The sequence below is a fragment of the Lepisosteus oculatus genome, chromosome 12 (genome assembly GCF_040954835.1).
Source record: "Lepisosteus oculatus isolate fLepOcu1 chromosome 12, fLepOcu1.hap2, whole genome shotgun sequence".
Lineage (NCBI taxonomy): Eukaryota > Metazoa > Chordata > Actinopteri > Semionotiformes > Lepisosteidae > Lepisosteus > Lepisosteus oculatus.
Window position 1 is genome coordinate 4935203 of NC_090707.1, and position 12088 is coordinate 4947290.

Consider the following 12088-nt stretch of genomic DNA (forward strand, 5'->3'; position numbering starts at 1 on the left):
ATAATTGGGTAAATAGAATATACAATATGGAGCCTCCAAGTCACTACAATATTTGATTATGCTAATGGTGCTATTTACTTTCACACTTTTTAAGGCTTATTCGATCACTGTAAATGAAACTGTATACTGTACAGTATGTTCTTTTTGTATTATGAGACCTGGCACTGGTGAAGAATGTCCTTTGTTCTGTTGCAGTACAAGTACAAGCAAGGCTTCCGCAAGCAGACCGGACACCACATCGGTGCCCGCAGCATCAAGGACGACCCCTTGCTCATGCTGGCCCTTAACGCAGCCAAGATCGCCAGTGACGCCGAGTACAAGAAGGACTTCCAGAAATCCAAGACCAAGTACAACCTGCCAGTGGACATGCTGGGCTTTGTCCTGGCCAAGAAAAACCAGATCCAGGTCAGCGACATTGACTACAGACGTTACCTGCACGAGTGGACTTGCCTGCCCGACCAGAGTGATGTCGTCCACGCCAGGCAGGTCTATGACCTTCAAAGTGATGTAAGTTTGACTTCTTTTTTGTATGTCTTTGTTCATAGAAAATAACATGTCAAAAAATTGTGCAGCTTTCAAATGCCATCCTTCTTAAGCAAAATCAAATGACTAATCAGTAAGATGTATAGAAATATAGCTGAAACACTGTGAGTGAAAATTTGTGATGTGTATTAATTGGTCTCTTCCAATTGGTCAGTACAGATTTAACAGTTGATTTCTTTGTGCCTAGGCGGCATACAAAAGAGTCTCACTGTGCCTCAAGGGTAATGATTGGACTCTCACTGGGTCTCTGGATGATGGTAAAACTGGATACAATAAAACTGTTCTTTTCTGTTTTCCACAGACTATGTACAAGTCTGACCTGCAGTGGCTCAGAGGTATCGGTTGGGTCCCCATTGGCTCTCTGGATGTTGAGAAAGCCAAGAAGGCCTCAGAGATCCTGAGTGAGAGGAAGTACCGCCAGCATCCCTGTACACTGGAATTCACAAGCAAAATGGACGCAATGCCGATGGTCCTGGCCAAGGCCAACGCACAGACAATCAACAAGGTAAGACTTTTAATTTTCTCTAGATCTACTGATCTGATTAAATAACAAGTCTGTCTGAGCTGATCTAGAATGAGAAAAGTTTAGTCTCTGCAAAATTATATTTATAATTCTTATTCTTCACAAAAAGAATATTTTCATGTGAAAGGAGATTTTAACCCTGATTTTCGCATTTTAACAACTTTTTTTTTTTATTTATTTTGCTTTACAATTTTGAAATAAACCCAACAGGTATAAATTGTATTTGTTTTAAAGATATCAACTTGCTTTTAATTGCAATCTTTCTAAATTCACCTAACAGAGACTTTACATTGACGCCTGGGAAAAAGACAAGACCAAGGTCCATCTCATGCCCGACACAATGGAAGTGAATCTTGCACGACAGAACAAGATCAACTACAGTGAGGTCAGTTTGGTTTTGCTTAAGTACAGCTATTGCTTTCTTTAAAATTAGTCTTTTACAGCCTTTGATATTATACATTTCTTTTAGTATGCTTATTTGTGAACACAATCTCTTCATATATGTTAACTGTATTGAAATGTTTTTTTCAGAAACTGTACAGGCTTGCCAACGAGGAAGCTAAGAAGAAGGGCTACGATCTGCGTGCAGATGCCATCTCCATCAAGGCTGCCAGAGCCTCCAGGGACATTGCCAGTGATGTGAGTGATTCCTGTTTTGTGCATTTTAAACTCTCTTTACTATTAGTCCATGGGTAGCAAAGGAAAACATTTTTTTCACAAATTTGTTATCACTTTTCAGTACAAGTACAAGGAAGGCTTCCGCAAGCAGACCGGACACCACATCGGTGCCCGCAGCATCAAGGACGACCCCTTGCTCATGCTGGCCCTGAACGCAGCCAAGATCGCCAGTGACGCTGAGTACAAGAAGGACTTCCAGAAGTCCAAGACCAAGTACAACCTGCCAGTGGACATGCTGGGCTTTGTCCTGGCCAAGAAAAACCAGATCCAGGTCAGCGACATTGACTACAGACGTTACCTGCACGAGTGGACTTGCCTGCCCGACCAGAGTGATGTCGTCCACGCCAGGCAGGTCTATGACCTTCAGAGTGATGTAAGTTAGAATTCCTACTTTGTGTGTCTTATTCATATAAATTAACAGGTTAAACTAAATATTTTTATGACACTATAACTCTAACATTGAGTCATTTCCAATCATCATCACTACCACAAATGAGATTTACTCTTACTTCTTTTGTTATACTAAACTAATTATGCAACTTTCAAATGCCATCCTTCGTAAACAAAATCATATGCCTAATCAGTAAGACTTAAAGACACATCGCTGAAATACAATGAGAGGAAGTTTGTGTGATGCGTGTAAATAGGTGTCTTAAGACCAATGTTAGATACAGTTTTAACAACTGAATTATTTGTGCCTAGGCTCCATACAAGAGAGTCTCACTGTGCCTCTGGGGTAATGATTGGACTCTCGTTGGGTCTCTGGATGATGGTAAAACTGGATACAATAAAATTGATCTTTTCTGTTTTCCACAGACTATGTACAAGTCTGACCTACAGTGGCTCAGAGGCATCGGTTGGGTCCCCATTGGCTCTCTGGATGTTGAGAAAGCCAAGAAGGCCTCAGAGATCCTGAGTGAGAGAAAGTACCGCCAGCATCCCTGTACACTGGAATTCACAAGCAAAATGGACGCAATGCCAATGGTCCTGGCCAAGGCCAATGCACAGACAATCAACAAGGTAAGACTTTTAATTTTCTCTAGTAAAGTCTATAACTCTCCTGAGGTCATCTAAGATGAGTTTATATGTCTCTGCACTGTCTCTGGTGTACAATTCTTCTTCAATGCACAGACTATTCATTAGGTATAATCTGATATACAGTATCTGATATTTTTGTGTCACTTTAATGTTTTTTTTATTAATACTCTTAATAAGGTATAATAGTCTTTTTTGTATTTTTTCTCCATTTGTCATAGCATTCCTCTCAGTAACAGTTCCAGCTGTTTTCAATTAATATACATTGAACAATTCCATGTTTTATATGCAGCTTTCCTACAACAATCATGGTGGTTATGTTCCTGAAAAGCTGTATGATTGGCAAAACTGCAGTTGGTGAATACTTGAGTATATGGCAAATAGGGGGTTATACTCCTACAATCATGGTACTCCCTTCAACAAGGAATGTACAGCAACTTGCAGATTTCTTCCTTAGAAACATACAGTACCTATTATAATGTGAATTATACTTCAAACTATTAAAATGATAAAAGTAATGTAATTAGATCATTATAGAACAAATGATAAAACCCAGCAAAAGAACTGGCTATTCTTAGGAGATCACTGAAATCACGCACTCTCTAATGTAAAATATACACAAGAGGACACCCAGCTGGGTGGAGAGATGCTGTGTGCAAGATGGGCAAGATGGTGGAGACATTTTTCTCCCTTTAAAAGCTCCCACAGGCTGAACTGTGTATGAACAAGGGTTTTCCTGTGGTTGGGAAGATTGGTACTCAATATGTATGAGCCAATACCATAGCTGACAAGCCTGCAGTTTTGGAGTGAAGGCTATCGATACAAATGCAAAGTATTTAAGTGTTAAATGTTTTAATTGAGGTTTATGAATTCATTCAAACAAATTCAGAAGCTTCAAAAGTGATATTTCAAATACTGGTCACTATGTGGAAAAAAAAATCCTTCCACTCTCTCGCTGTTTTTCAGGTGTTTTAGTGTATCACCTGAGTTGTATTTTCAAATGCTTTACAAAATGGGGTCTTCCGTGCCAAAGCACTTTCAAGAACATATTTACAATCTCTAACATCATAACTGCAAAATTATGGTAAAACAGTAATCTCTGTTTCTGGTGTTAGAGTGAGAAATTACCAGGACAGAATCTGGGAAAGACATTTACGTAGACACAGCAGAAACAGTAGAATTGGAACTTCATATTTTAATGGCATCTTTGTGCATTGGTGCGTTTATAAATCAACTAACAAATGTGTCCTCAGAACACAAGTTTATCCAAAAGAGTGGAAAGTGGAAACCAACAGGTAATGTTTTAGATGTTTTCTTTCAAGAGGCTTTCAATAACTACCTCGAGTGTCACTTTCTTTAAAAGAGAGGGTTTTGTTAGTTCATGGCCTGAGACAACCAGACAACGTGATCTTTGTGTCCTACAAAATGAGCTGTTGCGTAGATACCAGCCACCAGCTGCTGATGAAAGTGCCATGGTTTCATTTCAGAGGCTCTACACTGAGGCCTGGGAGAAGGATAAGCTCAACGTGCACATCATGCCAGACACTCCAGAAGTAACTCTGGCTCGGCAGAACAAGATAAACTACAGTGAGGTGAGTTGTGCTGCCCTCCTTTCCGTAATAATTTCTTATTCACAGTTTAATATTCTATGCTACATGTTTGTTTAAACAACACATGGACTATTATCTGGGCCTTTCTCAGAAACTGTACAAGCTTGCCAACGAGGAGGCTAAGAAGAAGGGCTACGATCTGCGTGCAGATGCCATCTCCATCAAGGCTGCCAGAGCCTCCAGGGACATCGCCAGCGATGTGAGTTCGTTTACCTCAAAGAACTATATTTTAATCTGGTTTGTAAATCTGTTAATGAAGTCTTTGGGATAGCAGAGGGTTTAAGTTGTGGTGATCCAGGCCTGAAAGAAGATGCCAGGTAATATTAATGTTATTATTGCCGTAAGGTTGAATTATTAAGTGCATGGAACAGAAAGATTCAAGAGCATCCATTAATTGCTAGTACTATTCACACCTCCAAAGAGTTGCAGAAATGCACAATATAAAAGGTTTCTGAGAACTGTCATGTAATATATACAGTATATATGTTTTTCTATAACAGTACAAGTACAAGGAAGGCTTCCGCAAGCAGACCGGACACCACATCGGTGCCCGCAGCATCAAGGACGACCCCTTGCTCATGCTGGCCCTGAACGCAGCCAAGATCGCCAGTGACGCCGAGTACAAGAAGGACTTCCAGAAGTCCAAGACCAAGTACAACCTGCCAGTGGACATGCTGGGCTTTGTCCTGGCTAAGAAAAACCAGATCCAGGTCAGCGACATTGACTACAGACGTTACCTGCACGAGTGGACTTGCCTGCCCGACCAGAGTGATGTCGTCCACGCCAGGCAGGTCTATGACCTTCAGAGTGATGTAAGTTTGACTTCTTTTTTGTATGTCTTCGTTCATAGAAAAGAACATGTCAAATAATTGTGCAGCTTTCAAATGCCATCCAAAGCAAAATCAAATGACTAATCAGTAAGATGTACAGAAATATAGCTGAAACACAGTGAGAGATGTGTATTAATTGGTCCAATTGGTCAGTATAGATTTAACAGTTGATTTTTTTGTGCCTAGGCGGCATACAAGAGTGTCTCACTGTGCCTCAAGGGTAATGATTGGACTCTCATTGGGTCTCTGGATGATGGTAAAACTGGATACAATAAAACTGTTCTTTTCTGTTTTCCACAGACTATGTACAAGTCTGACCTGCAGTGGCTCAGAGGCATCGGTTGGGTCCCCATTGGCTCTCTGGATGTTGAGAAAGCCAAGAAGGCCTCAGAGATCCTGAGTGAGAGGAAGTACCGCCAGCATCCCTGTACACTGGAATTCACAAGCAAAATGGACGCAATGCCGATGGTCCTGGCCAAGGCCAACGCACAGACAATCAACAAGGTAAGACTTTTAATTTTCTCTAGATCTACTGATCTGATTAAATAACAAGTCTGTCTGAGCTGATCTAGAATGAGAAAAGTTTAGTCTCTGCAAAATTATATTTATAATTCTTATTCTTCACAAAAAGAATATTTTCATGTGAAAGGAGATTTTAAGCCTGATTTTCCCATTGTAACAACTTTTTTTTATGATTTCTTTTGCTTTACAATTTTGAAATAAACCCAACAGGTATAAATTGTATTTGTTTTAAAGATATCAACTTGCTTTTAATTGCAATCTTTCTAAATTCACCTAACAGAGACTTTACAACGAAGCCTGGGAAAAAGACAAGACCAAGGTCCATCTCATGCCCGACACAATGGAAGTGAATCTTGCACGACAGAACAAGATCAACTACAGTGAGGTCAGTTTGTTTTTGCTTAAGTACAGCTATTGCTTTCTTTAAAATTAGTCTTTTACAGCCTTTGATATTATACATTTCTTTTAGTATGCTTATTTGTGAACACAATCTCTTCATATATGTTAACTGTATTGAAATGTTTTTTTCAGAAACTGTACAGGCTTGCCAACGAGGAAGCTAAGAAGAAGGGCTACGATCTGCGTGCAGATGCCATCTCCATCAAGGCTGCCAGAGCCTCCAGGGACATTGCCAGTGATGTGAGTGATTCCTGTTTTGTGCATTTTAAACTCTCTTTACTATTAGTCCATGGGTAGCAAAGGAAAACATTTTTTTCGCAAATTTGTTATCACTTTTCAGTACAAGTACAAGGAAGGCTTCCGCAAGCAGACCGGACACCACATCGGTGCCCGCAGCATCAAGGACGATCCCTTGCTCATGCTGGCCCTGAACGCAGCCAAGATAGCCAGTGACGCCGAGTACAAGAAGGACTTTGAGAAGTCCAAGACAAGTTACAACCTGCCAGTAGACATGCTGGGCTTTGTCCTGGCCAAGAAAAACCAGATCCAGGTCAGCGACATTGACTACAGACATTACCTGCACCAGTGGACTTGTCTGCCCGACCAGAATGATGTCATCCAGGCCAAGAAAGCCTATGAGCTCCAGAGTGACGTAAGTTATGTCAATGGTGTGTTCTTGGTCACAACCCTCCTTCTCCTCCAACAGTATATCCTTACAGCAAGACATTTCTTTGTTGATTCCTGCAGCCATTACTGGATTCAGACCATAATTCAGAAAGGCACCAGGGCCACCTGTGACATGGCACAGTAATGTGCTACTGTGTTCATTGGGACCAGGGACAAAAATCTCAGAGTGGCAGTTTAAAGTAGCCATTCAGAGTAATTCTACTCGTCTTTGCAGGTTTTCTTTAATTCATATGTAATGAAGATGACGAAAGTGGCATGGAAGTTACCATTACTGCCTCTTCTTGGCTTTCAGTCTGTGTGCTGTCTGCATATTCTCACTGTGTTTGCATGGATTCCTCTGGTGTCCAAAGACATGCTAGGTTTGAATGTCTGTTCTATATTGTCCCTTTCCCGTTGAATCTGCAATTGACAGACACCCTGCTTTGAGAAGAGCAAACAAACATTCATGAACTTGGCCATACCTTGTGCCATTTCATTTTGGGACAGGGCCTGCTTTTGTGAGGTCCTCAGGAGGAGGTGGACCTTATCGATCATGGGTGGATGAAGGTGTTATTAATATCATTAAAAATATCTCTATATTTACATGCATCTGTGTTTTCTTATTTATATTTATCCATAATCTCCATTCACATTTAAGAATCTGAATTGGGTGTTTTTTCATTAAAATTAAAATATTATCCCACGTATTTCCATAAACTGCATTATCGAAAATCCACAGGCATTTTTTTTCCCTGTATCCACCTCCAGGCTGTTTACAAGGCTGACATGGAATGGATGAGGGGTGTGGGATGGGTCCCCATTGGCTCTCTGGATGTTGAGAAAGCCAAGAAAGCTGCCGAGATCCTGAGTGAGAGGAAGTACCGCCAGCATCCCAGCACAGTGAACTTCACCAGTGTGACTGACTCCATGGAGGTTGTCCTGGCCAAGACCAATGCACTTAACCTGAACAAGGTAGTCTTTCTTTTCTCCGCTGGGTCAGCATGCAGCCTTTCTGCACTGCTAGAAACTAAAGGAAACGAAAGCCATGTGGATGCCTGAAGAACCCAGACGAGGTCCAGAATAGAAATGATTAGAGATGTGATGTGCTTGACAGTTCCAGTTAAAATCCTCATTTAATAATCCTTCATTTTGATCGAGTTAATATAGTAGTAGTGCTACTGGTTACTATCTAAACTTTGTAGTCAAATGTTTGAGATTGTGCCTGATACCTCACATCTCAGCTAACACAATATATCTATAAATTTTTTGCTTGTGTACAGACTGTATTTTAAGAGATTACTATATAAATTGCATTCATTTCAGTTGCATTTGCTAGTGTTTTGGTTCCAACCACAGGTGCAGACAAACATGTGGTGCTTTCCAACACCATAGTGCTGCACAATACTCTAAAAGCACGTTTCAGTTAATCAGTAAAATTTAAAATGGACCACTGTCGGATATATGACACACTGCATAGCTGGTGGTGGTTTTGAGCGACAAGATTGTGGCGCACATGTCCCTATTAATCCTGATTTGAATCGTTCCTTATTGACTCTTTTTGATTTTTCTCATTGCAGCGCCTGTATACTGAGGCTTGGGAGAAGGACAAGACCCAGATTCATGTTATGCCCGACACCCCAGAAATCATACTCGCTCAGCAGAACAGGATCAACATGAGTGCGGTGAGAGAAAATTCTCCTGTTCCTCCCTTTTCATTCATGCCCCTGTGTTTTTTAATATAACATTTTAAATATCAGGTATCCAAAGATTCATCTTGCAATTTAATGAACTCCCATGTCCTGTTCTCTGCAGTTCAAGAACTCTGAAACAACCTTATTAAAAGCTACAGGTCCTTGCTTACTGTCTGCATGATATAGAAATGACACACAGCTGTACAAGTCACACTTCATACCTGATAAACAATTTCCCATGGACAGGAAGCAGGAGATTGAGAATCCTGTTTTTTATATAATTTAAATAATTTTATACATGTGGTTAATGCAACAAACATTCTTATTTTGCTAATTCAGTAACATTTATAGTCATACATGTAAGCCACAACAGATATCTAATGACATTTAAACATTTTTTAGATGCCGCAGTATTGCTGTTTTCAGAAACTACTGTGCTCAGTATATGGTATTACAGTTTTTAAACACTTGATTATAAACAAAGTCCTTCATGTTAGCTTTGATAACATAGAGAGGTCAGACATTACTTCTGTATTAAAATGCTGATGTTTTTTTTCTCAGAAACTGTACAAGCTTGCTAATGAGGAAGCTAAGAAGAAGGGCTACGATCTGCGTGCAGATGCCATCTCCATCAAGGCTGCCAGAGCCTCCAGGGACATCGCCAGTGATGTGAGTTTTCTCGTGCCTTCATGAAAAAGATACAGTATAAATAGAATACATGCAAAATCATTTCAACTGCTGACTGCATCCCACTGATCTGTTGCAGTACAAGTACAAGGAAGGCTTCCGCAAGCAGACCGGACACCACATCGGTGCCCGCAGCATCAAGGACGACCCCTTGCTCATGCTGGCCCTGAACGCAGCCAAGATCGCCAGCGACGCAGAGTACAAGAAGGACTTTGAGAAGTCCAAGACAAGTTACAACCTGCCAGTAGACATGCTGGGCTTTGTCCTGGCCAAGAAAAACCAGATCCAGGTCAGCGACATTGACTACAGACGTTACCTGCACCAGTGGACTTGTCTGCCCGACCAGAATGATGTCATCCAGGCCAAGAAAGCCTATGAGCTCCAGAGTGACGTAAGTTTATGCTAACGATTGCAGGAAATGAAAATCATAATGACCTTTTTGAAGAAAAGAGGATTGGCATACGTTGATGAAACAAAACCTGCCCGTTTTTCCTATGTAGCTGGCAAGAATCAGTTTTTATTGCAAAATCCCAGATTAAATCTATAATCTGTAAAAGTATTAAGAAAGGCAAACAAAAATATTTTCCTTGAACATTTCTTAAGTATTTTCCTTCGGCTAATACGTGTGCTATTTTCTTTCCCCAGGCTGTGTACAAGGCAGATATGGAATGGTTGAAAGGTATTGGGTGGGTCCCTATTGGTTCGCTGGATGTGGTGAAAGCAAAGAAGGCTGGAGAGATTCTGAGTGACCGTCTTTACCGTCAACACCCAGACACCATTAAATTCACCAGTGTTACTGACTCATTGCCCATTGTCCTCGCCAAGAGTAATGCGCTGAATATGAATGATGTAAGTGGATAGGTGACCTGTTTTGGTGACCTGTTTTGGGAAGACATACTGTTCACAACTGAACTTGAAGTTTTCGTGTTATCATTCGATGTTTCTTTACAGCGCCTTTACAAAGAAGCTTGGAATAAGGACAAAACTACCATTCATGTGATGCCAGATACTCCAGAAATTGTTTTAGCAAAGGCCAACTCTGTAACTGTCAGCAAGGTAATGCTCAGCTCTTCTTTTGATTGCTTTTCTTGTGCTTAAATATGATGGGAAGAAATGCACTTTTATATTTCAGTGAACATCTGATCTTTATCATGACTCACAGTTGAACTTAAGCTTTCTGTTAGATGACACCTTGTAAAAAGAAACATCTGTACATACAGTATGTATGCTTATACAAAACAAATATATTTACAGTATGCTGTACATAGACTTGAACATAAACATGATATAACAAATACAGTATATAATGGACCAAAGAATAATCCATGCACTTTTCTTCATTTCCAGATGTATTGTGAAGGCAGCATATCTGATTTCATTTTCACACCTGGAGGTGCCCATCACAGTCTGAAACAATACTAACAAGCTTAATGTTATGTTTGCAGAAAATTTACAAGCAGGACTATGAGGATTCTCTCAAGAAGGGCTATGACATGAGAGCGGATGCCATCCCAATTAAAGCTGCCAAAGCTTCCAGAGATATTGCAAGTGATGTAAGTACCTTTTGCATCTGAGCCATGGAAAGCTGCATATGAGAGCTGCACTGGGATTGTGAAGAGCCATCCTCCGCAACGGACCTTACTTCATGTTTGTTGTGAACCTTCATGGTAGTTATGAATGACCATAGTAAAGTCAGTATCAATGCTTTGCTGCCTGCAAACATTTACTAATGGATACGTAATTGTGACTTAATTTATCATCCCTATCAAGTGTCTTTCCATTAGTTTGGAGATCCTTAAGACCTGAAAAAGCATAGGCTGAAGACATTTTGAACTGATATGATGTCATTGTAAACCTTGTTAAAGCTGTATTAGCACCATATACTGTAGTACATGTATGCTTACTGTAATAGCTACATCACAGGTGATTCTTCTCCCTCTCTGCAAAACTGGAGGCTTTTTGGGGACATTTATATAATAAGAAACAATACTGCTACTACAGGTTTATACTAAAATACAGTAACTAGAAAGTTTAATAATAAAAAATTGAAAACAATATATTAAAGTGATAAACCAGCCTTCACTAGTGACAGCTTTTACTTTGCTTCAGTACAAGTACAAGGAAGGCTTCCGCAAGCAGACCGGACACCACATCGGTGCCCGCTGCGTCAAGGACGACCCCTTGCTCATGCTGGCCCTGAACGCAGCCAAGATCGCCAGTGACGCTGAGTACAAGAAGGACTTCCAGAAATCCAAGACCAAGTACAACCTGCCAGTGGACATGCTGGGCTTTGTGTTGTCTAAGAAATGCCAGATCCAGGTCAGCGACATTGACTACAGACGTTACCTGCACCAGTGGACTTGCCTGCCCGACCAGAATGATGTCATCCAGGCCAAGAAAGCCTATGAGCTCCAGAGCGATGTAAGTCCTGTATTGAAGAACTTATTTTCCATTCTGCTTATAGAGCTCAGGTGTGATTTTACCTGTAATTTTAAGATCTTCTGACATGCTGGGGTGTTATAGGCTAACTTTAACTAAAAATTCTGATATAAATTCTAAAGTTTAAAAATACTGTATACAGAAGACGATAGAGGCAGAGTGATGTAAGTTCAAACTGAAGTGTTGAAGATATGAAGAGCACTTGTCTTGTACAGCATAATAACACTGAACATTAATGTATCATACTGTTTTATTTATTATTCCTAGTGAAGAAAATTTCCTTCATTGTTCTTTGAAGCAAAATAAATAATTATTTAATACAGAACTCTGTTCATTCAGCCTGAGGCACACTATTTCTTCCATGTAAAATGCTTGAGTGAAATATGATTTTAATACATACAGTATAATTGCTAAAATGAATTATGAGCTTTTACAGTTCATGAAAGACTCTTCATCTTAAAATTT

The 12088-nt window shown here is 40.2% G+C and overlaps 1 protein-coding gene across 21 annotated transcripts in view; it reads left to right on the top strand.

The window, feature by feature from the left end:
* The window catches only part of neb (nebulin), an 89273-nt gene that overhangs the window by 31304 nt on the left and 45881 nt on the right, over positions 1–12088 (top strand). For 18 of the 21 annotated variants that reach the window (XM_069196483.1, XM_069196500.1, XM_069196481.1 and 15 more), the window contains 21 exons: positions 196–507; positions 845–1048; positions 1347–1451; positions 1598–1705; positions 1806–2117; positions 2561–2764; positions 4267–4371; positions 4481–4588; positions 4890–5201; positions 5520–5723; positions 6022–6126; positions 6273–6380; positions 6481–6792; positions 7575–7778; positions 8384–8488; positions 9059–9166; positions 9264–9575; positions 9830–10033; positions 10136–10240; positions 10630–10737; positions 11294–11605. In XM_069196483.1, the coding sequence (XP_069052584.1) occupies positions 196–507; positions 845–1048; positions 1347–1451; positions 1598–1705; positions 1806–2117; positions 2561–2764; positions 4267–4371; positions 4481–4588; positions 4890–5201; positions 5520–5723; positions 6022–6126; positions 6273–6380; positions 6481–6792; positions 7575–7778; positions 8384–8488; positions 9059–9166; positions 9264–9575; positions 9830–10033; positions 10136–10240; positions 10630–10737; positions 11294–11605 (3957 nt within the window). The remainder of the gene's footprint in view (positions 1–195; positions 508–844; positions 1049–1346; positions 1452–1597; positions 1706–1805; positions 2118–2560; positions 2765–4266; positions 4372–4480; positions 4589–4889; positions 5202–5519; positions 5724–6021; positions 6127–6272; positions 6381–6480; positions 6793–7574; positions 7779–8383; positions 8489–9058; positions 9167–9263; positions 9576–9829; positions 10034–10135; positions 10241–10629; positions 10738–11293; positions 11606–12088) is intronic. The other 3 variants (XM_069196497.1, XM_069196496.1, XM_069196498.1) reach the window with 3 other exon arrangements.